The 26,126-nt window shown below is 38.5% G+C and overlaps 1 protein-coding gene across 1 annotated transcript in view; it reads left to right on the plus strand.

The window, feature by feature from the left end:
• The window catches only part of KIF14 (kinesin family member 14), a 50,978-nt gene that overhangs the window by 13,286 nt on the left and 11,566 nt on the right, over window positions 1-26,126 (plus strand). Inside the window, exons 8-21 of the mRNA XM_081323686.1 lie at window positions 1,590-1,706; window positions 3,302-3,420; window positions 5,553-5,725; window positions 7,076-7,223; window positions 8,041-8,104; window positions 8,392-8,576; window positions 9,827-9,929; window positions 10,080-10,240; window positions 12,337-12,484; window positions 13,744-13,896; window positions 20,337-20,454; window positions 20,881-20,971; window positions 21,286-21,412; window positions 25,857-25,957. Of these exons, the coding sequence (XP_081179812.1) occupies window positions 1,590-1,706; window positions 3,302-3,420; window positions 5,553-5,725; window positions 7,076-7,223; window positions 8,041-8,104; window positions 8,392-8,576; window positions 9,827-9,929; window positions 10,080-10,240; window positions 12,337-12,484; window positions 13,744-13,896; window positions 20,337-20,454; window positions 20,881-20,971; window positions 21,286-21,412; window positions 25,857-25,957 (1,808 nt within the window). The remainder of the gene's footprint in view (window positions 1-1,589; window positions 1,707-3,301; window positions 3,421-5,552; window positions 5,726-7,075; window positions 7,224-8,040; window positions 8,105-8,391; window positions 8,577-9,826; window positions 9,930-10,079; window positions 10,241-12,336; window positions 12,485-13,743; window positions 13,897-20,336; window positions 20,455-20,880; window positions 20,972-21,285; window positions 21,413-25,856; window positions 25,958-26,126) is intronic.

The raw sequence follows: 26,126 nt of genomic DNA on the forward strand, positions 1-26,126 counted from the left end.
GGCAGTCAAGGAAAACTTAACTAAAATGTAATAAAACCTTCCAGAATGTAATAAAACTTTAGTGTTGTAATAATAATCACCAGCGCTATCACAATAATAATCAAAATAATGATAGTACAACACTATCAGCACTGACAAATTCACCATCAGTCAATTGCAAAAGGCAGCTTTACTTCGAACCGCTTACATCTCATGACGATATCTGTAACACCATCCAAACATCCACATCTGCCTATCTAAGTCCTTGGGAAGGACCCAAAATCCAGTCTGAACATCTGGCTGAGTGTGCAACGAACCATGATAATAGGCATCCAAATAGTGATAACTATTGTAATTCCCCAAAGGGTCTCTGGAAAACCATCATTTAAAAAACTTTTTCGAAAACTATCAGTAAGGGACCATTCGAATTGCTAGAGTGAGACTGTTTCAGAAAAGCCTCTCTGATGAAAAAGCAGCATCTTCTGGCCTCAGCATCTCTCATTTCATGAAATAATGTTGAGGTGGAAGGTACCTGGTCCAAGTGGATTGAAACTTTTACATGCTAGGTTGGTTCCCTCAAATTTCTCTACTTCCTGCTCATTTGTCCCCATCTCACTTCACTCAGACAGATTCCTCAATATAAAGAGTGAATTTTATGGCTGTGTCGGCAGCTGCAGTCATTAAATCATGGGAACCTAAGGAATAGTTAGAATTTAATTTGGACTTCTCTGGATCTGCTTGGGTATCAGAGCAGTTTGTTTGTATTGGAAGAGCCAAGAAGTTCAAAATCATAGGTACAGCTATGGATAAAAGCTTTGCCATCCTCAAGGGTGGCAAAGAAATGAGATGATTGTTAAGTGAATCCAATGGGCTTTTTTTTGCCAGAAACCCCTGTTTCTGGGGGAAAAAACATTGTAAATCATGGCCACATGACTACGGCACATTGCAGATGGCTGTATATGAAGGCTGGTTGCTGAGTGCCCAAACTGATCATGTGACTTGGGGGGCAGCCATTGGAACTTTGAATCTAAATGAGTACCTATTTTAATGGGGTTCTCTGAAATTTCAGTCACTAAATGACTAGTCATAACTCGTGTGAAAGCCTTCCCCGTCATTATCTTGGTCAGGAAATGATTTTGAGTCATGACAAAAAATGGGCATGAAATATCCCTTCTCTAAGGAGCCTGACTCCACCTTTCCTGATCAAAATTCTTTTGGCTACAAAGAAGGCTCGCCCTTTGATGAATTACGGCAGAAAATAAAAACTGCTTCCTCTTGAATCTTCAGAATCCTCATTTGTCTTGAGCGTCGCCCTCTTTAACCTACAGCAGACTTGACAATCGTTCCTATTTAAGAGGTATCTATCAACAAAACCGATCTCTGATGTTAGCAACAGATTCTTCTTTCTATACTTTCATTTTTAATGTGCTGGCAGCATTTATTGACTATGCATGTTATTGCTATTAAAATTTTAAATATTGGAGAACCGTACTGTGTGCAGGAAGTGATCCTTCTGCATTTGTTATAAACGTATAAACTGATTTATTGCCATGGGGAATTTACAGTGTTTGGGCTGTGTTTAATCATAATGATTTATTTACTTGTTTTAGACAGAGATTGTGGAAAAGAAAGAATATGAACACAGAATCATTAGTCGTGTCAATCTAGTAGACTTAGCAGGGAGTGAACGCTGCTCTACAGGTCAAACCAGTGGAGAAAGACTGAAGGTAAAATGTATACATAGGCAGTTTTCTAATGGAAGTGCTTGCGTTGTTTGTCTCATTCTCTATACCAAACAGATATGCTGCTGCAGATTTTGGATGTTGATGGATTTCATTGCAAAACAAATAGTACATCTGATCATTTATAAGACTTAATTTTTGATCGTCTAATTATTGTCAGCTCCATACAGCTTACAAGAGTAAAACATGCACAAATCAGTCAGTTTGTTGCAGTCTTAGACCAGCACAAGAAGTGATTTGTGAGCAGTTATAAATCTCTCTTAAAAAACAGTAAATAAAATTTGAGACAAAATTAAAATGCATCCAAAAAACAATATGACTAGAACCCGTGACTCAATTCCAAAAGGAGCAATCTATTTCTAGCTATAAATGAGTTAGTAACATGTCCAAAATAAATATATCAACAATAAATCATTAGTCTAAAAAAAAAAGCATCAGTACCTCAAATTGTATATGTTCACAGTAAGAACCAAGAATACTGAGCCTGTAACATTAAAATACATTTATTAATCAGTATCGCTATACAGGTGATCTTCAGCATACGACTGGTCGCTCCGGAGTTGTTTGAAGTTACAAATGATCTCCCTAGGAGTACTTATGATCAGATTCTGAAATTCTGACAACTCTCTCTCCCCCCCCCCGCCCCCGTGGTCACATGACTGAATTTTGGGTGCTTGGCAACTGACCCACATTTATGGCTGTTTGCAGCACCCATAGTCACATGATCATATTTTACCAGGCTTTTGCGGAAAACCAGCATTTACTTCCGGTTTTTATCCAATTTGGCTCATAAAGAACCGTAATCACTTAATTGCCACAAAAAAGCTCAGAACATTGGATCAGTGACATGGGTGACCCGTTTTATGACCATCAGAACTTATGACTAATGGACAGGCTCCATTATGGTCCTAAGTTGAGCATATAATAGTATAAGAAAAAAAACACAATTGGAAATCGGCCAATTCCTGCAAGACCACATCTGTTGTTACCTTAGACTTATATGCCTTAGGCTTAGGCTTATAACGTATACCACCCCATAATGCTTTACAGCACTCTCTGGGCAGTTTAGAATGTCAGCATATTGCCCCCAACAATCTTGTTCCTCATTTTACCATACTTGGAAAGCTGGAAGGCTGAGTCAACCAGGCTGTGGACAGAGTTTGCCTGCAATGCTGCATTCTAACCACTGTGGCACCAGAGTTCAAGGACATATCTTGACATTATCATTTTATTGCATTTCTCTGAATATCATTTGATTTATCAGAATGTGTCTAGGTGTTGTGCCCAAAACTGGATATGTTACTTGATTTTTGAGGGTATCAATTGCAAACAGAGTAGAAAACAATTGTATATCTTAACTATTTGTCCATGGTATTCAGTGCCATGTGATGAGGCTGCAAATTGCAAAGCTCTCAACTGGCATTTGCAATGCTGATTGGGAATCCTGGGTATTCTAGTTCCAGCAAAGCTGCAGGGCACCAGGCTGGAGAAGGTGGTTCTATAATATTACAGTGCTGAAAATCTATTTCCATGGCAAATTAGGATTTTAAATGCATTGATGTTTCTTTTTATCAATGTAGGAAGGAGCAAGCATAAACAAATCCTTGTTAACTCTGGGGAAAGTTATTTCTGCACTATCTGAGCAAAATCAAAGCAGGAAGAAATTATTTGTGCCATATCGTGATTCTGTTCTTACGTGGTATGTACCTATTTTTAAGAATTGTAAAAGAAACTTGTTTGGCATTGGTCTTGATTTTACAAGAATAGGCAGTTATGACAGTAAACATTAGAACTACAGATAGTCCTCAACTTACAACAGTTCATTTAATGACCATTTAAAGTTACAATTGCATTGAAAAAAATGACTTATGACCATTTTTCACACTTATGACTGTTGCAGCATCCCTATGGTCACGTGATCAAAATTTAGATGTTTGGCAACTGACTCATATTTATGGTGGTTGCAATGTCCCGGGATCATGCAATCACCTTTTGCGAACTTCCAACAAACAAAGTCAATGGGGGAGCCAGATTCACCTAACAACTATGGCAAGAAAGGTTGTAAAATGGGCCAAAATTCAGTCAAGAGCTTTTCTCGCTTAGCAACAGAAATTGTGGTCTCAATTGTGGTCGTTAAGTCGAGGACTACCTGTATATCTTTTCTAAGCCTCTGATTGCACTCTATTCATTTTAGCAAAATAACTCTTCTATCTTTCTGCTGATGTATTTAAATTCTTTCATCTTTCCAGAAAGCAAAATATATGATGCTACCGAGCTCATCATATTTTGAGGCCTACATTTTGTCAAATGAGTTGAGTTTCGGTGCTTAATAACAATCTTAAGCATACCTACTCACCCTGAAGTTATAATCCTTTGCTTACTTACTTGGGACTTATGTTTCAGACAACACATGTAGGATTTCATTGTCATTTTTCACATTTTAATCATTTCTCTCAATTCAAGGGTTTAGTCTGAGGCAATGAGTCCATGCTTGTAAGAGAGAATGAGATCAGACAAAAAACATCTTGCTTCAACAAGTTTGTTTCAAGAGGTATCATATCTATCATGCAACTTGTACAACCTTAAATGAACCTAGAGATCATTTAACATCTGAGATGAGCTTAAAACTCAAAAATAAAATGGATCTGTTTAAGACTAAAGTTAAATATACTGCTCAAAAAATTAAAGGGAACACTTAAACAACACAATGTACTGCATTTAATAGTAGGATGTCTTATTTTCTGTTCCCTTTATTTTTTTGAGCAGTATATATTTATAAGGATTTCTATATTAACATTCTAAGTCTTTCTGAAAGGATTTGAATACATAAAAAGTACAGTTGGCATATCATATGTTTTTTATTTTATCTGCATTGATTATGTATACACCTGATAAACATGAATAATATCTTAATATTTGGTAGATGGAAGACAGTGCTACAAGTCCTTCAGTCCCAGAAGCTCATTTCAATAGCTTCTTTGGTAGATTCAAAACCAAACTAGGTACTGCTTTTTAACTAGTGTCCCAGCCAACCTATTATTGAAAGCCTGTGAAATGTTGAGTGTACTTTGATTAGCTGGTGTGAAATAAACCTACAGTTTTATTTATTTTATTGGTAATCCTAATACAGTATAGCACCACAAACCTAATGGCTTTTCCTTTACTAGTTCTTATGGTGCTGAAGGGAGAGAGATACTAGGGAAATAAGTTCAGGTAGTATTCCACTTACAGCTAGTTGCTTAGCAACCGTTTGAAGTTATGGCAAACCTCTGTGGGGGTTCTTATGGCCCAGTTCTGAAATCCTGACAGCTGCTCTCCCTGAGTGATATCTTGGGGGCTGCATTTATGACTGTTTATTTCCAGTTTTCAGCAAAAACATCCCATAGTGAATCATTGGTTCGCTTAATGACTGCCACATCCTCTTAACAAACGGTGCCAAAAAGGTTGTTGGTCATGTAGATGACCTGTTTCACAACCGTCATGACCTACGATCATAATGGGCAGACTCCATTATGTTCATCGGCCGAGGACTTACCTATAATGTTAAAAGGTCTTCTGGACACGTGTCCCTTTTGAAGTTTAAGTGGAGGACAAGATGCCCCAGAAAGATTCTTCAGTTCTCCTGATCCTAGCAAATGGTCAAACTCTGAAGTTTGAAGGAAGACAGATGATATTGATTCGATTAGTGGAATGGTGCAAGGATCTGATCCCACGAGTGAAGAAATCTGTTTGCTTTGCCTTAATTGGATTGGATTTTAACTATTAGTATTGTCCCCTTTTAAAACTGCAAACAACACACAAGTTTGTGGCTTTGTTCTCTTTCAAATAAAGGCTGTTAAAGGAAAGTCTGGGTGGAAATTCAAAAACTGCTATGATTGCTACAATCAGCCCTGCTGCCAGCAATATAGAAGAAACCCTCAGTACTCTACGTTATGCTAAGCAAGCTTGTTTCATAATCAACACTGCCAAAGTGAATGAAGATATGAATATGAAATTAATTCAGGGTAAGAATGATAATTCTGCTTATTTTCTAAATCACTCACTTTTTCCCCCCCTGTGCCAAATGTGTGAATTTACTAGAGAATGCGTATTTTGCAGGAGCAGTTTGAAATTGGTTTCACCAATTCATTAACCAAAGCTTAGTTAACTCTGCTGAACAAGAGTTAAAACTCACTGAACTTCCAAATTAGAACTTGTCTGATGGCAAGACTATTTGAAGGCGTTGATGATTCCTAAATTTAAGATTATAGATTCTTCTTTAGAATGCAGCCAGGTTTTATGTTTTAAAATCTTAATCTGAATTATATCTGAATTTTATATTTTCTTAAAATGCCAGTTTAGTTTGATTGAATGTGTTGTATTTATACCCTTGTGGAGCTCAAATTGTTACACATGCGGGCCTCCCCTTATTTCATGTCCATAAAAATAGCCGTTTGAAATAAACTGGGTTGAGAGAATGTGATGGTCCAAAATTACCCAATTAATGGTCAAGTTTGGATTGAAACCTTGCCTCCCTGGTCCTGTCTACTCTCCTACATTGGCTATTCTAAACTAAATTAATGGATTTATTTTAGAAAACCACATTTAAGATTAACTACAGTTTGAGTTCAACATAATTTTGGACTGCAGATAGTTCAAGATAGAAACAGAGGATTGTAGATTCCTTGTATATGTAACTCATATCTGAAGACCCAACATTTTATGCTGCATCTGAAGAAGACTGGTAGGTATTTGGGGTAGAGGCACAATGAATGTACAGGTAATCCTTGAATTATGACCACAATTGAGCCCAAATTTCTGTTGCTAATTGAGACAGTTGTTGAGTGAGTTTTGCCCCATTTTACGACCTTGCTTGCCACAGTTGTTAAGTGAATCACTGCTTTTGTTAAGACAGTAACCCGGTTGTTAAGTGACTCTGGCTTCCCCATTGACTTTGCTTGTCAGAAGGTCACAAAAGATGATCACATGACCCTGGGACACTGGATATATATGCCAAGCATTTGAATTTTGATCCTGTGACTGTGGGGATGCTGCAGCAGTCATAAGTGTGAAAAATGGTCATAAGTCTCTTTTTTTCAGTGTTGTAACTTCAACTGGTCACTAAATGAATGGTTGTAAGTTGAGGACTACCTGTATTGTAGTGTATGTTGGGAGTAATTAAGACTCTCATATGAATATAAAATGCCTTCTGCATCTTGAGATCTGCTTTTGAATGCAACCTAATTGTTACTTTTATCTGGCACAACTATTTTTTAATGAGATGAATTTTAAAACATCTCTATGAGAAAGGTTGTCAAAACACTGAACAGAGGGTTGGCTTCTGAGTAATTGCTGAGCCTTTTTGTTCAATCTAGAAATGAAAGCTGAGATTGAGAAACTGAAATTGGCTCAGAAGAACGCTCAGAACCTTGATCCTGAAAAGCAGAGACTTTACGTGCAGGAAATTACATCTTTAAGAATGAAGCTACATCACCAGGAGCGGGAGATGGCCGAGATGCAAAGGTAATAGTGATCTTACAGTATAATTAATTATAAGGATGTGATAATGAATCACTAATATTGTAAGTTTGTAAAAAAATGAGTTCTGTTTTTTCACTGTAATATGTAATGTATGTGACCCAATATAAGAAATGTTAATGAAAAATATTATAAGTATGTATACCCTGATAGACATTAGGTATGAAGTTTAACAATTTAAATACATGTTTTGATTCAGACTGCTTATTGCAATTTGACATGCAAGTCAATAGAACTTTAGAGATTTATGATTAAATTTCATGATAATCTTAAGTCTTGCTTCAGCCTATGACTGATATCTTAACCATTATACTTTATTATAGTAATGATTGTAATATAGATAGATAGATAGATAGATAGATAGATAGATAGATAGATAGATAGATAGATAGATAGATAGATCTACTGTATAGTTATGGATATTAAAACCAAATTTTATTTAATCTACTTGGCAATTTTAATGTCTGTTTCATTACATTCATTGGCTATTGCAAAGTAAAACTGTACATATTGCATATTATACCATATTCAATTTTTTCACATAATTAAATTCAAAGTAGTATATACTTACTGATTCTGTTTTAAGCTCCTATATTTTTTCTGCAAGGTTGAAAAAACTATTGTCATAAGATTATGCTGCTTTAATTTTTTTAAAGCTAAGGTTCCATAATGCACATGGATGCAGTTATAATTCCATTCTTTGGATTACATGTTCATTTTCAACTTCTTACCATGGCACCTGTAATATGTTTTAAGTATATTATTTAGTTGGACCAGGCAATCTTTTCATTTTGTGTTAAAGGGCCTGGAAAGAAAAATTTGAACAAGTAGAAAAAAAGAAGTTTGAAGAAACAATGGAATTACAGGTACTATTCTTTGTGACAATTAGTTGCTGTTAGTAATCCTGGATAAATTTATTTATCTATAGAAGCTTGCTGGCCTGATAGATTTCAGATACTTTGGCTCACATAATTCTCAGCCATTATTTATATTAAAGTGGGAGTAGAATTTCAATATGTTCAGAAGGTACAAAATTGCAGAAGTCAAGCCTTATTCTTAAAAGTTACAAATAATATAACAACTCAACTTTTACTAATATACCGTTTTCAAATCCCAAATATGAATTGCTCCCTTTCTTAATTCTTCATTTTAGAAAGCCGGCATTACATTCAAGGTGGATAACAGTTTGCCTAATTTGGTTAATCTCAATGAAGATCCTCAACTGTCCGAGATGTTATTGTACATGATTAAAGAAGGAAAAACTACAGTTGGGAAATGCAAGCCAAATTCATGTCATGATATTCAGCTGTCTGGCATCTTAATTGCTGATGATCACTGGTATGTACTAAATAAAGAAATAAGGAATGAGAAATGTCTTGTTTCTCCTTTTCTCTATGTTGAAGATTTGAATTCAGCAGGAGTTGTTGAAAGAGCATATGTGTCAGAACTGCCACCTCATGCCATTCTGCCATGGACCCTGGGGGGGGGGGGGAAAGTGAAACTGATGGAAAGAAGCATGCCTCTCAGACCAGTCTTCATGGCCGTTTCCCTGGGAGAAGAATGCTGCTGCAGGAGTGGCTGTTTCAAAAACATCTGTTTCAAAACTGATTGGATGACGGGGTGGAGGTGGGGAACCAGCAATGGGAAGTGTCTGGGAGGGAAAAGTTACAGGAATTTTTCTAGCGAACCTCAGTTTTGACTTTGCTTTACTGTAATCCAGTTGACCTTTAGTAAACTACACCTTTCTCAACAAATGGAGTCAAGGGCCGTTCTTACTTCAAGGTAGAAGTTAAGGCAGGACTGACCTTATACTTCTGAACATAAGCAGAGGGCAAAAAAAGAATACTGAGAAATTAGGTAGCAGAACACCCCATGGAAAAGAATTAAATTCCAACAACAGAGTTGTCTTGGATGCAGTGTATGGAATTTGACGGCTATGAATAAATGCTAACTCATTATATAATAATTCTCTCTTGCAGGAACTCACATCACACTCAAGAGCTCTTGCAAGAGAGTCAAGGACTTGAATTGGTTAGATAAGTTCAGGCTTTTTTTTCCTGGCAGATACTAAGCAACTTTGGTAATGATGAAGATCAGCTTCTTCAGAAGCTAAGAATATCTTTGTCCATCTTTTTGTCCCAAGTTTTAAATTCTGAATTCCTTTTCCAGTTATTTGATTGTAATAGATTGTCTGCAGCCTATTTCTCATGAATATCCCTGGTTCCTTACTATGAGCTTTTCCACCTCTGGCTATCAGTTCACGGTGCCTTTGTGACATGCTATGACTTTTCTAAAATCTATTCATTTCATATTTTTTAAAGGATAGCTGTGACTCCTCTAAACATGAAACTCATTCTGCAAACTTGGGAAGACAAAAGTTTTCTTCCAACATGCTTTGCCAAAAACAGTAGCACTAGGCAACAGTATGATCTATGAAAATGACAATCATGTCAAAGGACATGATTTATAATACAGCAAAGGAATCAAATGTTCCACTGTTTTTGATCAAATTCAAAAAAGCTTACTGCTTATTGCTATTCAGATGCAAACAACGTTTATTTCTTGAATGTTTTCTTTTTTATTTGTAGTGTTATCAGACATAAGGGTGGAGTTGTGAGTATTGTTCCTATTGCAGAAGCAAAGACATATGTTAATGGGGAATGCATTTCAGGAGCTACACTTCTACATCATGTAAGTCAATAGACACAGTTGTAATTATATTTATTTACATGTGGTTTTCAAGTTTAAGTTCATATACTTGTTTAGAATAGTCTGTCTCTCTATACTCTGCAGAAATTTTATGTAAGATGACCTAAATTCAATACTATCTGGATTTCCTAGGGTGATCGCATCATCCTTGGAGGAGACCATTATTTCCGATTTAATCATCCAGCTGAAGTTCAGAAGATAAAAAGTTTGTCTTGTGGGGCTTCATTTCCTGAGGATGGTCCAAAGGACTTTGAATTTGCAAAAAATGAATTGCTGGCTGCTCAGAGAGCTCAGTGAGTAATATCAGATGTTATGCTTTAAACAGTCCCTGTATTTTCTCTTGCATATGATATGAATGCTGCATGCTGGCTTGTAGAATTTTCACATACAGGCAGTTGGGGTTACATGAGGGTTTGATTGCATGCTGTGCATTATATGAAAAACCACAGCTGCCCGTTTTGCTCATATTTTTGCATCCTGTTCATAAAACCAAGATGACATTTGTCAGAACTTATGTAACCTGGGATTGCCTGTATAAAATATAACCAAATCATGTAATTTTTGTGTTTGTATATAAATATATAGGAGCAAAACATCAGGAGGAGTTTGGTCAATAAATATTGCAGCATTAAAAGGCTTAAAGTTTTGGGAGCTACTACTTATTTTATTGGATGCATAGTGGTTAGATTGTAGGAGGATTTAAATTGGAATCAAGTACAGGCCAGAGGGAGCGGTTGTATAGACACATGTTACATTTGACATACATTAGAAGTACTTAATTAATATTTGTAATGTGTTCAACTCCTGGAATTCTCGGAGTTGAAGTCCACAAGCCTTACAGTTGCCAAGGCAGGACACCAAGAGCCTAAACCATTTGAGATACTGTATGTGACTTCAGCAGTTTTCATTCAATGTTGTTGTTGCCAGCCTTGTTTTTTCCAAAATGAGCACTTTGACATTGGAAACGTAGTCTCCTAGGAGACTGAGATGCTCTCAGATTACTTTGTTGTTGTCATGAGTCCTGATGTCAAACTTGTCTCAATTAATTCTTTTACACAAAGTTTATTTTATTTGTCCTAAGTAACATTCAAAGGGGCATTGCGGGCTGATAATAGCACCTAACACATTAATACTAATCTGCAGGGTTTTTTTAAGCCAAAGAAAATGAAGCATGGTTTTCTGTGTGGCACCAACAAAAATACTTCTGGAGTATAACAAAACTGATCACCATTACAGGTTGTCCTAGTTTAATGACCATTCGTTCAGCGGCCATTTGTAGATACAGTGGAACTCAGCAAGGAGACTTATGACTGGCCCTTGGAGTTGTGGCTGTCACAGTGTCCTTGCAGTCACGTGATCACAATTTGGGCATTTGGCAGTGGGCTTGCAACTATGTTATTACAGCTTTCAACAGCCATATGCTCAACATTTTGATCCTCACTGCTGGCTTCGGATAAGCAAAGTTGATGGAGAAGCTGGTAGGAGGTCACAAATGGTGATCATTTGACATTTTGCTTAATGACAACAAAAGTATTCACCTAACAATGGCAACCAGAACTGCTGCAAACGCCATTGTAAGTCAGGTCAGTCATGTAATGTTGGGCTTTATGACCTCATCTCTTAGCAACCTGGTTCTTAGGAACCAGTTGCTGGTCCCAATTACTGTTGTTAATTGAGGACTACCTGTAATTTAAAGGGACGCGGTGGCTCAGTGGGTTAGGACGCTGAGCTTGTCGATCAGAAGGTCGGCAGTTTGGCAGGTCAAATCCCGAGTGCCGCGTAACAGAGTGAGCGCCTGTTACTCGTCCCAGCTTCTGCCAACCTAGCAGTTCGAAAGCACGTAAAAATGCAAGTAGAAAAATAGGGATCACTACGGTGGGAAGGTAACAGTGTTCCGTGCGCCTTTGGCATCTAGTCATGCCAGCCACATGACCACGGAGTCGTCCTCGGACAAGCACTGGCTCTTCGGCTTTGAAACGGAGATGAGCACCGGCCCCTAGAGTTGGAAACGACTAGCACGCATGTGCGGGGGAACCTTTACCTTTACCTTTACCTGTAATTTATTTTTTTCATTTGGTTTGTGTATGTCCTCTCATTCCAAAAATCAATGAGATTTAAATTTGAACTCATTATTTCCCAACAGAACTAATTTAGATCTAAAGTTAAAAAGAATTCTAGATGAAAGGATAGAGATTCAGCATAACATATTTGAGATTAAACGTATTTTATAAGTATAAAATATGTATGTTGTATGTCTCTTTAGAACTTGAAAACAACACTTCCTTCTTGGGAATATTCAAAGATTCTATTAGCATTTATAGATTTTTATTCTTTTGTATGTAGCATTTGTTAGGTATAAATTGTAGCATTAATTTCAAAATGCTCCTAGGCTTGAATCAGAAATAGAAGAAGCACGGCTTAAAGCTAAGGAAGAAATGATGCAAGGGATCCAACTTGCCAAAGAGATGGCTCAGGAAGAACTTAGTGCTCAGCAACAAAATTATGAGACCAAAATAAAATCATTAGAAGCACAACTGGTAGGTCATTACTGATACTTTTATAAACCAATATCTTAATCTAACATGCAATAACAAGTGATACACTTTGAAATGTAAGCAAGCTTATGTTTGTATGCATTTGACCATGCAAGTAAGAGAATAAAGGTAGAAACCCATAATAAAACTAGGTTGTGAGTTTTTAAGCAAACTGCAGTACATTTCCCCCTCCCCACCTTAAGCCTCTTTCTTAAAGCTGTCTCTCCATTCCGTATGTAGCCTTAGCAGTTAATTTCATTTCTCGTTCAGCCTTTCGTCTCTGCAGGGTCTGATCTTTGATCTTATAGAGGGGCACCTTGTTATTTGCAGGAGTTCTTTTCTAGCCCAATAGGACCTTGAAGAGATGGACTTTATTAATGTGCAAAATATACAGGAAACACAAGTCCTCCTTCAAAGAGAAGCCATGCTTGAAAGCAGCAGACCATTGAAATACTTTGCTGCAGATAAGGCAATCTGGTTTGCATTTACCAAGTGGAAATATGTTACTCACCTGTCTAATAACACTGCAGATAAAGAGGACCACTTGCATCCACTTCTCTAAATGGATGAAGTCATAAATCATGATACTTTCAGGAGAGAAGTGGAACTTTTTCTTTGTTCAAAACTTCCTGTCAATTGTAATCTGTGGCATTTATGTATTTTATCCCTGAAATTTAAAAAGTTTACATTTATGTTAATATGGACCCATCTCCACCCAAACATCTTTAACTTCATAGCAGCTTTTCTCACAGCCAAATAATAAAAGCTGTAAAGTGCTAATTCTCCATCCCGTATTTTTCTTCAATTGTTGTTCCATTGTGTCCAATTGCAAAGTCTTCAACAGGTCAGTGAGCATCCTTTGTTCCTGTGACAACAATTCAGAGGGATTTGTATCTTTATCTTTGGTCTGCTTCTTTGTTAATGAGGATAGGACTATTACACAGTATTAAAAAAAGATATATCGAGGAAAAAGTGGGAAATAGTCATATAGAAAATCTTTTTCTCCATTCCATGTACATATGTAAAATCAGTGCTTTTTTTGTAAGAAAAAAAGGTGCCGGAACTCACACACGTCATACAACCCGCCTTGCCTACCCTACAAAGTTCCATCCAAAAAAGGTGCCAGAACTCCGTTTTGGGCGTTCTATGACAAAAAAAAAGCCCTGTGTAAAATAATAAAATATTGTTCATTTTGGGCAGTGGCTTTTATGGAATAAAATCTTTGTATTAGTACCTATGATTCAGTCTCTTTTATTTTTTAGGAAGAGGAATCCCACAGGAAACAATTACAGGAGATGAACAATAAGATGGCTGCAAACAAAATTGAGGAACTGGAGAAAGCAAAGCGAGGCCTTGAGCTAGAAGTAAACTTCAACAAGAAGAGATTGGAAATAGAGACATTGGCTGCCAAAGAGGTAAATGGACTAACTTCATTTGTTAGTACTTTTCTCCAGTATCCTCAAGAAAATGAGCAACTTTCAGATGTCCTTGAGTTGATCTCTTCCATGAAATCCATGAAACTATTAGAAAAATTAACAACATTGCTGAAGGCTTAAGTTGAAGCTGTAAATTTGCAGTGATAGATATTTAGAGTCCCATTAGCAGGAATCAGAATTAATTAATTACCACATTTCTAGAGCTGTCCAACTAATTGACTCTTTACTCAATGAACTCTTTTTTATATATAGTATATTTTATTAATTTTTTAACATAGTCACCTTAATATTCGGTAAACTGTGTTGTCGGGGTTTACATTTAAAAAACATACGCTAACAATTGGTTTCTATGATCTATAATCCACATAATAGCTTTACTTGATTTCCTCTTCTTCCCATAATGTTCTCTTTTACCAACCTTAAGTTAATACAATTCTTATTGTTTTGATAGATAACAATTGAGTATAAAATTTTTCTAATATTTCCACAAATAATAATCACATCAATATAATATTTCTTTTCTATCTAGTCATTCTGGTTGTCTCATCATAGATCCCATTTACAGTTCTTGTTTACATTTGTTTTTCCCACAATGTTCAAGACATTCTTACTGCTTAAGATTTTCTCATAGTTTATTTATTTATTTATTTAGATTTATATACCGCCCTTTCCCGAAGGACTCAGGGCGGTTTACAGGGCATTTAAAAAACAGACAATAAAAACGTTAAAACAAATTAAAAAGGTAAAGGTTCCCCCGCACATAATATATAATACACAAGATATATATATATATATATATATATATATATATATATATATATATATATATATATATATATATATATATATATATATATATATATATATATATATATATATATATATATATATATATATATATATATATATATTCGTATATATATATAAAGGTAAAGGTTCCCCCGCACATGCGTGCTAGTCGTTTCCGACTCTAGGGGCCGGTGCTCATCTCCGTTTCATAGCCGAAGAGCCAGCGTTTGTCCGAGGACGTCTCCGTGGTCATGTGGCCGGCATGACTAGACGCCAAAGGCGCACGGAACGCTGTTACCTTCCCACCATAGTGGTCCCTATTTTTCTACTTGCATTTTTACGTGCTTTCGAACTGCTAGGTGGGCAGAAGCTGGGACGAGTAACAGGCGCTCACTCTGTTACGCGGCACTCGGGATTCGACCCGCCAAACTGCCGACCTTCTGATCGAAAAGCTCAGCGTCCTAACCCACTGAGCCACCGCGTCCCTTAAAACAAATTAAAAGAGATTAAATAGAACCCTGAGAAAATTAAAACCCAGTTAAAATTAAAATTAAAAATATTCTCAGCCTGGGCCAGAGAGCTCAAAGAGCCAGGTCTTCAGGTCCCGGCGGAATGAATGGAGGTTGGGGGCAGTCCTAAGCTCCGCAGGCAGCTGGTTCCACAGGGCAGGCGCACCCACTGAGAAGGCCCTACTCCTGGGTGTTACCCGCCGGCAATCTTTAACCGGCGGCACCCTGAGGAGACCCTCCCTGTGGGAGCGCACTGGACGAAGGGAACTTGATGCTGGCAGCAGGTGTTCCCTCAAATATCCCGGACCCTCGCCATTTAGGGCTTTATAGGTCATCACCAGCACCTTGAATCTCACCCGAAGGGCAACTGGAAGCCAATGCAGCTCGCGGAGTAGAGGTGTTACATGGGAGTATCGGGAAACCCCCATCACGACTCGCACGGCTGCATTCTGCACCAGTTGAAGCCTCCAGGTGGTCCTCAAGGGCAGCCCCATGTAGAGAGCGTTGCAGTAGTCTAAACGGGAGGTCACGAGCGCATGAGTGACTGTGTGTAGGGCATCTCGGTCCAGGTAGGGTCGCAACTGGCGCACCAGGCGAACCTGGGCAAAAGCCCCCCTGGTCACAGCTTCTATATGGTCTTCAAAAGTGAGCTGCGAATCCAGGAGGACGCCCAAGTTGCGAGCCCTATCAACGGGGGGTAACACCTCACCCCCCATCGTTAAAGATGGAATAGTCTGGTTGACCCGAGATGCCGGTATGCACAGCCACTCAGTCTTGGCAGGATTGAGACGAAGCTTGTTTCTCCCCATCCAGACCCGGACTGCTTCCAGGCAACGGGACATCACGGCGAGGGCATCGCTGGGTTGGTTTGGGGTGGAGAAGAAAAGTTGGGTATCATCAGCGTACTGATGATACCCCACCCCAAAACCATGAATGATCTCACCCAGCGGCTTCATATAGATGTTGAACAGGAGGGGCGAGAGAACCGACCCCTGAGGAACTCCACAAACAAGAGGCCTCGGGGCGGACCTCTGCCCTCCCCTCAACACCGACTGCGAGCGGCCCAGGAGATAGGAGGAGAACCACCGCAAATCAGTGCCTCCCACTCCCAACCCCCTGAGACGCCGCAGTAGGATACCATGGTCGATGGTATCAAAAGCCGCTGAGAGGTCTAATAGGACTAGGACAGAGGAACAACCCCTGTCCCGAGCCCGCCAGAGATCATTCATAGTTAATTACATTTAAATATTTGATTCTATTTTTTCTCATGTAAACCATCCCATAACTTTTACCTTACTTAAGGAGTAAATAAGACTAAAAAAAGAGAAAAGAAGAACAAGAGTAAAGAGGGTTAAAAAGATAGTATACTACTGAGAGTCCATGTTTCCCCTAAGCTAATATATATTTATTTCCAAAATTTTCCATTCTTTTTTACCATAACTAAGAATATATTTAATCTTTAAATATCCCATTTAATAAATCTAGTCATCTGGTCTTTTAACTCTTATTCAAAACATTTTTTAATCCATTGTAATTTTCTTAAAATCAATCACATTCAAATATCTAAAATATGTCCTTATATATAAGCCATTCTAACTCTTTTATATTACTCATATCAAGAAATAAGATAAGAAAAGAGAAGAGAGAGTACTATGTTATTTGAGGGACTCCTTCCTCTTAAAGTAAAATTCATATCCAAAATCTTTCTATTACTTTAACCATATTCAAACCGGTGCTTCTTTCTGCAACTCCGATTTTCCATAGTGGTCAAGAATCGAGGTTTTCTTTTCTCTGCAAATAGCTTTAAAGTTAGAGTTTAGTAGATATTTGTAATTCAAAAAGGTTCAAAAAGGTTTCCTGAAATTTATAATCCTCTCTTTGTCTGCAACCCAAATTGTTTTCTTTTTTTAGTCACAGCTGTTCTCTATTGTTATAGTTTTGATGGTCACAAGCACAGATTAGTTTTTTCCAGATTTTGCCAAGTCCTGTATAAAAGCCATAGCTGTCATAGTGTTTATTCACCACTAGGTGTCAGCATCAGTTTATTTTTTAAATTATCAAAATAGAAAATTGCCTTTAAAATGAGAATCTTAACCATTCAACAATTCCAAACTTATCCAAATTTGGGTTTTATATTCATTTCATTTCATTTCTGTGTTTTGGTCCTCCATAAAATGTTTAATTTGCCGCTTCCGTTAGTAAAACGGTGTGACAAAAATCCCCCTCCTTCACGTTCTGAGGTTTTTTGCTTCTTGGGAATTTCCCCCCCCAGGAAAGTTAATAAGTAGGATAGAGAAAATCGATGATCTTACCCAGATTCAAACGCACTGTTTACAATCAGCTTAAAATAGTGCTTTTTGACTTTGGTTGCTTATAGCTTGGGCTAGATTCTGAAGTTAGGCTAGCTTTTCTGCTGTTGGTTTCTGGAAGGCTTCTCCTGCACTGGTCGGGTCGACCGCTGTCTCTCCGTGGTCCGTGGGACTTCCTTCCTTCTCTGCTGCCTTTTTAGGGTGGCCTCTGGCCCATTTAGGGTCCCCTAACAAGAAGAAATTCAGCCAAAGGGCATGGAGCCCCGAAATCCCTTGGCTGCTGTGCTACTGAATTAATTAATTTTCACATTTCTAGAGCTGCCCAACTAATTGACTCTTTACTCAATGAACTCTTTACCCCCAATAACAGAATAGCCAAGAAGATGGCACAATTTGATTAAATGAATAACATCTTAAAAAGAACAAAATCCAATAATACAAGACAATAAAAGAAAAATAGCTTCATCAAAGGGCCTCCGGAAAAACCCCTGTTTTCAAGATTCCTTTCAAAGGGAGGTGGGAACAGGGGAATATGAATGCAGGGAAGATACCATTCCAGGGGGCAGGCACCATGTCAGAGAAGGGACACTTCTTGGGACTCCTTAATGACATTTAAGGATATTTCAAGGATGGAACCATCAAATAATTATTTCTTTCTCAAATCAAAGACTCACATCTGTCTTCGAATGGAACTTACATTTAGAATAGGAATAATAACTGTAATAAACTTTAAAAGCAGTAAAACTCTTTAGTATTAGAAATTTATAAAGCTGGATAAAAGGGGTCATCAACACTGATATTCCTCAGAATATGTCTCTTGCTGGTTGTCAACCTCTTTTCGAGGAGAAATGATGGAGACAGGGAACTACGAAATACAATTAAACAACTCTGGATTCAGAAGGACAAAGGATGTTCAGGGGTGTGTGGGAGTATTGCTCTAGCACTTTTCTCAACTTAAACAGCTGGATCTTTTCTAGGGATCATTGTCCTTCCCATTGCATCTGTTGTACAATCTCAGGAAAATAGAGGTTTGGTGTAAGGAGCTGGAGGCAGATGGTACATATGCATGACTATCCTCTCTGAAACACCTTTTTGCCTTCAGATCTGAAATGATGCACCATCAGAGATTTGTTTATTTATCTGAAGAACATATATGGCTACCTATCTCACATGGTGTTACTAGGCAGCTCACAGTAATAAAAAAACCCCATACTCTTCTTGCCAAGGTTCTAGAACGATCTATACTGCTAACATAAGCCTATCCTATGTCAGTGCTTTGGAGAAGAGCCAGGTCTTCACACCTCCTGGAGGATAAGGCCCCTACTGCCCACAAATCTCAGGCGAGAGGCTAAGGTAGCGACGGAGAAGGTGTGCCTCTGAGATCCCACCATGTAAGAGCATTTTAGGGAAAAGGCCTGGAGTTCATCTACCCTATCTAATGTACTGGGACAGGCAGACTCCCTTAAGGAGAGGCAGTCATACACATAAATATTTAGGGAACATTTCCCTAAAATGTTCTTACACGGTGGAATGTGTGTCCTGAGCGGGTGGTGTAGTCAAAATCAAGACTGCAGCCATGACAGTGCGATTGAGGCTCCACCCATTTTCTCAACTTTTTTGACATAGAAGTAGTCCTTGACTTACAACAATTTGCTTAGTGACCGTTCAATGTTACAATGGCACAGAGAAAAGTGACTTATGACCGTTTTTCATGATCTTGTAGCATCTCTGTGGTCATGAGATCAAAATTTGGATGCTTGGCAACCTTTTGTGTCCTAACAAGCAAAGTCAGTGGAGATGCCAGATTCACATAAAAACTGTTGCAAGAAAGGTTGTAAAATGGAGCAGGATTCAACAACTGTCATGCTTAGCAATAAAAGTTTTGGGTTTAATTGTGAATAATAATGATGATGATGATGATGATGATGATGATGTTGATGTTGGAAGGGACCTTGAAGGTCATCTAGTCTAACCCCCTGCTCAGACAGGAAACCCTATACCATTTCAGACAAATGGCTGTCCAGTCACTTCTTAAAAACTTCCAGTATTGGAGCATTCACTGCTTCTGGAGGCAGGTTGTTCCCCTGGTTAATTATTCTAACTGTCAGGAAGTTTCTCCTTAGTTCTAGGTTGCTTCTCTCCTTGATTAGTTTCCATCCGTTGTTTCTTGTCCAGCCTTCATGTGCTTCGGAGAATAGCTTGACTCCCTCTTCTTTGTGGCAGCCCCTGAGATATTGGAACACTGCTATCATGTCACCCCTTTTTTATCTTTTTTATATCATGGTGACCAGAACTGGATGCAGTATTCCAAGTGTGGCCTTACCAAGGCATTATAAAGTGGTATTAATACTTCATGTGATCTTGATTCTATCCCTCTGTTAATGCAGCCTAGCACTGTTGGCTTTTTTGGCAGCTGCAGCACACTGCTGGCTCGTATTTAAGTGATTGTCCACTAGGACTCCAAGATCCCTCTCACAGTTACTACTATTGAGCAAGGTACCCCCTATACTATATCTGTACATTTGGTTTTTCTTGCCTAAATGTAGAGCCTTACTTTTTTCATCATTGAATTTCATTTTGTTAGATAGCGCCCAGTGTTCAAGTCTGTCCAGATCTTCCTATATCTTAAGCCTATCTTCTGGAGTGTTGGCTATTCCTGCCAGCTTGGTGTCGTCTGCAAATTATAATAATAATTTAAATTATAATAAGTGGAGAACTATCTGTTCTCTTGTGAGCCCACCATTCTATTATAATGCATCGTCTGGTTTTGAAAGCTTTTACAAGAAGGCTCCATATCCTGACTTTGTTTTAGGTTTTAGAAGATCATACAGTTCGTCATGTTAAAATTCTTGAAGCTCTGGAGGCTGAGAAGCACAAAATTGCTCAAGAAGTGGAAATTCTTCAGCAGAGTCAGGGAAATAGGAATAAAGGTATGGCTATAATGTTATGAAATTACCTGTCTGGTAGTTGCCCATAAATAAATATTAATGCATTTTAAATAAGTAACAAAAGTGGTTTTTTTTTAGCAGAGCTCTGGGAAGGCCCCCTTCCTCTGTTTATAATGGGAAAAACAAAATATATTGTATCTGCTACACCATGAGAATTTCAAAGAAGAAATGATAGAATTGTCTCTGTGTACGGAAGGATACAGAAAAATATTTGCATCTTTACAGTTATTTATATCCAGAGAGATATAAAACCTTAAAAAAATTATGTGTTGAATAAAAAATAATTGGTTAAAAAAACTTAGAAAAATTTAGAAGGGGTCAACAAATAATATGCTAGTGCTCTTATAAATAAGGAATTTTTACTTTAATTTCCAAAGTTGATAACCCTTTTCAAAAAACATTTTGCAGAGCCAAACTGGGATTCTTTGAAACTGTCTATGATGCTCAGAGAGGCCAACACAATCAGCAGTAAACTTGACAAGCACACTGTTTTTTGTAGGTATGTTGTTGGATTAAAATATTGGAAGTTGTTCCTTTTAATTACTGTAATTTGATGATTGCCTTTAAGCAATCAAATTAAAGCCATATTTCAGAGTGGACTTTGTAGTCTGAATAGTTTCTAAAAATAACACCAAAGGATCTTTTGCTGTTTTTAAAATGTTTCATTCTGAAATTGAAACAGATAATTTGTTATCTATTCAACCTATAAAATACAACCTTTCCCCCTAGTTGTCAATTATAAAAGGGATGGTGCATCAGATGGTGATTGTCACTTTATATTCTGGGAATAAGTTTATTATGCTCTTTTATCAGACATGATGTCATGGCTCAAGAAAATGGCCTTCAAGTGCAGGTCCGTAACATCAGGCTGGGTGTTGCAACATATTGGAGCCTTGAGAAATTTGAAGACAAGCTGGCTGCAATGAAAGAAGCATACGAGGTTTGTTTTTTCTAAAAAAAAGCCTGAAATGCTTCCTACTGCTTTTATGAATGAGAGGGAGAGGAACTTTCAGAATTTGCCAACGTGAGTATCCTCTCATTGCTTGCCTCTGCAGAAGTGCAAGAAAAATAAGAGCATGCTTTGACATCCAGAAGAAATATTTTAACATAGATAGCCATTAGTTATCTGTCAGTGTCCTTACCAGCCCTGGTCCCCACAGAAGGCAAATGATGGTTGACAAGGTAGCTGGCAAAACAGGAACGGTCTGACCAGCATTTAGTGCTGGGAGTGATTTTCTCCCAGCGCCTTACACACAGTCAGTTCCTTCAGCTCCAACCCCCATCCAGCTAGCCAGCATCCAGCTAGCATCTTCAAAAGCAGTAACACCGGCCCCTGGTTCCTTCCTCTGGCTTGCTATGCAGTCCCCTGCATCCAGTTCTGTGCCGATCAGCTGTTTGTCGGCGGTGCAGCCACCCGGCATTTCAGTGGTGTGGCGGTTCAGGTAGGACTGCCCCCTTCTTTTCCCTGGGTGCCGTTCTTGCTGTTTGCCGCTGTTGGGGCTTCAGCGCTGGCCAGCTGCTCCGCAATTGAGCCAGGGACTCCCTGGGCGTCGTTGCCAGTCTAGCGCCGTGCCGAGGAGCCTCTCAGCTGTTCCTCAGTCGAGCTGAGGGATTCCCCGGATGTTCGGCATCATCACCAGCCTGGCGCCACGCCGTGGAGTCTCACGGCAGTCTCCCTCCCCACTTCCTCAAATGGCAAGCCCATGGGGCTTGACATTATCTTTGAAACGAGTCTGCGTTTTACAACGTTCAGCTGACTCTTAAACATTTTATATGTGACACAGAAGTATCAGTGAGAGAAGTGTGAATGACCTTTTACTTTTGCAAAGAAAAGTAAGCACTTGAATCTCATTCAGAAGACATTTTTCTATGGAGAAACAAATTGGAGATACCTGTTAAGGAGTGTGCAGAGTGTGTGTGTAGAGAATAGCAAAATAGTTTCTGTCTAAGACTTCAACTCCCTGTTCATTGCAGCTTTCCATGATGCCTGATCTCATCATAGTTAGAAGGCTCTACATTAACTTGACATATACTAGCTTCATAGCGATCAGGTGGATGTCTGATGCGTGTTGAACGCCAAGGAATTACAGGGCTTTGAATTTCTGGCTCCTTTTCTTCCTCTGATTCATCTTTTATCTCCCCTATCTCCTCTTCATCTTTTATATTTACAGGAGATGTATTATCATTACTAGTTACGTTATCAGAGGAGTCCTCAAACACTAGAGGATCAGTATTAACAGTTACTTGCTCTAACCTATCCCAACCAACGTGCTCAAGGAATCTTGCACTCGCACTGTTATATACATTAGTTGTGCCTCGTTCCCAGAAACGATAGGATCTGTGGTTAGCTTCATAACCTACGAAGTATAATTGCCTAGCCCTATGTTGGCCTTTACTCCTGAGTTGTGCAGGAATGTGGACCCAAGCTGGGGTGCCAAACGTGTGCAGGTAATCAAGGTTTGGTCTTCTACCATGCCATATAGTATATGGTATTTTACCAGTAGAAGTATTAACAACTATATTCAGAACATGGTTTGCACATTTTGCTGCCTCCCCCCACAGTCTATCTGTTAAGCCAGAATCTTGTAACATGGTTCTCATCATGGCTTGTAACGTTTGCCCACGTCTCTCAACAAAAGCATTATGTTGAGGCCTATATGGGGCTGAACGTTTATGCTCAATGCCAGCTGATTGTAGCATATCAACAAAACGCTTGTTTGTAAATTCAGTACCATTATCAGTAATTATGCACTGAACCTTTCTCTTTGTTTTTCTCTCCACGAACTTCAGCCAGTTTGCAAATTGTTGGAAAGTGTCTGCCTTTGACTTAAGCAGATAACAAAAACCATAACGAGAGTAGTGGTCCAATATACTTAAAATATAACATGACCCTCCTAAACTTGGTTTCATGGGTCCAATTAAATCAGCAAACACAACTTCCAAAGGTACAGTTGTTTTGAAGCTGTTTATCCTGTTTGCCGGACTTGCCTTACTCTTTTCCTGATTACAGGCATTGCAATTCAAATACTTACTACATGGCTTCAGTTTAACTCCCTCTACTAATTCCACTGTTTTACGTAGTGAGTTAAAGTTTACATGCCCTAACCGCCTATGCAATAAATGTATACATTCATCATGTGGCTTCTTGTTCTCACATATTGATTTAGCTTTAACTGTACTAACCTGGTTACTTGTGAGAACGAATAAACCATTTTTCAAATTAGCAGTTACACAGGTTCCACTCCTCTCAATAGTGCATTGCTCCCCTCTGAATGTTACCACAAACCCAACTTTAACCAATTCCCTTACAGATAACAGGTTGAATCTTAGTTTAGGTATATATAACATAGGTAACTGTTCATCAATGCATGGACAATAGGAATTACCTTCACCAGAGGCCTTCATCCTCCAACCATTGGCCAGTGAAACATATTGGTTGCTGTTTTTCATATTAACAAACCTCTCTTTCACTTTAGTAATGCATTGTGAAGCCCCACTATCAACAACCCACAATTCATTGTTTCTGGATGTTGGTTCACCAGAAATAGCCAAACCAATGCCCTTCTTAGCCTTCCCACTGCTATTCACATTCTGTTTTTTACCCTTTCTACAGAATTTGGCTATATGCCCTCTAGCCCCACAAGAATAACATTTCTTGACGTTGTAAGCAGTGGTGAATTGCTGCTCCTCTCGTGGCTGTGTCTCTCTCAGCTGGTCTCTGTCACGCCTCCTTCTGGACTCTTCCAGCAGTCTCCCAGTAATGTTAGTCAATGTCAGTTCCTCTCTGGTCAGGACTTCCAAAGAAGAAACATACTCATCATAACTCTCATCCAAAGATGACAGAATAATGTAGACCTGATGCAACTCTGAAAAAATCAGCTCCTTTTCATGAAGCTCTTGAAAAGTTGCCTTCATGTAATTTAAATGGGTCAGCATATCTCCATTCTTCTGCAGACGAGCCCTAAACAGCTTACGTGTAAGGTGTATATGTGCACCCACACTGTCACGAACATAAAGCCTTCGCAAAACATCCCAACACCTAGCAGCAGACTCCTCACCACGAATATGGACAAGCTGCTGGTCATTCAGTGTTAGTCCAATAATGCAAAGAGCTTTCTCGTTGCTTCGTTTAAAGTCGTCTAACTTCTTTGCATCCTCTTCGTCATCTGGATCCCAAGCAGTAGTATCTGGTGGGTTATTTACAACAGCCCATAGTCCTTCCTTGCGCAAAAGCAAGCAGCATTTTGTGGACCAGGAAACATAGTTTGTCCCATCCAACCGGGTTATCCAGGAGATGCCTGACAACAGTTCCTGTGCCATTTTACACCAAATACAAACTCAGCTAGGAATACTGTGTGTACTAACTCTCAGTACAGGCCTGGGCCCATAACCAGTGTTAAGGAATTTGTAGTGTGCAGAGGTCTCCTTGTGCTACCAAAGAGTTTGCACAGACAAGGAATGGTACTGAGAGCAGTAAAGTCACACAAGAATACACTGAGTTATAAAAAGCAAAAAGTATTTTACTTTGAGGTGGTGTAAAAACAAAAATGCACAGTCAAAAATAAACAGTCCAGGTCATAGACAATAGCAACAGTCCAAGGAGTAATCCAAACTACAAAGTCTTCTTACCGGTCCAGAGGTCAATACACAGTTCAGGTTTACAACAGTAGTAAACCAACAGCAGAGCAAAAACAGTAATAGTAGAGATCAGTGAATTCAGAGAGAGAGAGAAGCTACGTTCCTAGCTTCCTCTTATGGCCATGAGAACACTTTCACACCCATTGGCCAATTAACAACTTAAAGACATAGCATTATGGTTAATATATTTTCAACCCAACATTGTAGGCTAGCACCATATGCCTAACAATACCCACATACCTTTCCATAATATCAGTGTGCACTTTTCTTTTTTATTTTACTAATTATTAGATTTGTTAAGGTCACCTGACTTCCAGAAGCTCCTTAAGTTTCAAAGAAAGGAATGTCTCTATGTTCCTATAAATCACCTGAACCTCTGATCAAACTCATTTAAGGAAAAAAAATGCAGAGAAGAACTTTTTATGAGGGCTAGTACGGGTTTGGTATGTTAGCTGAAGTACAGTACTTATCTTCAGTAATCAATGGCTACTTTTAAGTATCAGTTATTGATGTACAGTATACTGTGAAGAGCAGGCCTACATTTGGAAATATGATATGTGAAAAATGTTCTTCCGTAGGCTTTAATCTTTGTGGAAAAAGTAACGAATTTTGAATATGAATTTTGAGCATGAGTTTTAAAAATAGTAGGTTGAGCCTGCATTTTAACATGTGATCATATCCTAGTACAAGTTGAGTCTTAAACTGTGGAAACGACCTTTACGAAAACAAATTCCTTTATTTTCCAGATGAACAGCACTGAGGGAGCTGATGAGATTTTTTATGATCCCACTGATGAGTGGGAACCTGATTTTTCAAATGCATCCAACTGTTCCGATTCTACCAGGAGGTAAGTAGAACAGATTAGGTCAGATTATGACTCAAGGTCACAAAACTGCATTCCCTAAGAGGAAACAGATGTCAATATTGTTGTTGAGAGGCTTAATTTTTTATAAGGAAGCCAATGATGTTCCTGAAGCAATTCTATAAGTATTGATCATTACATTTAGTAAAGGATG

Source organism: Vipera berus (assembly GCF_964194415.1).
Source record: "Vipera berus genome assembly, chromosome: 3".
NCBI lineage: Eukaryota > Metazoa > Chordata > Lepidosauria > Squamata > Viperidae > Vipera > Vipera berus.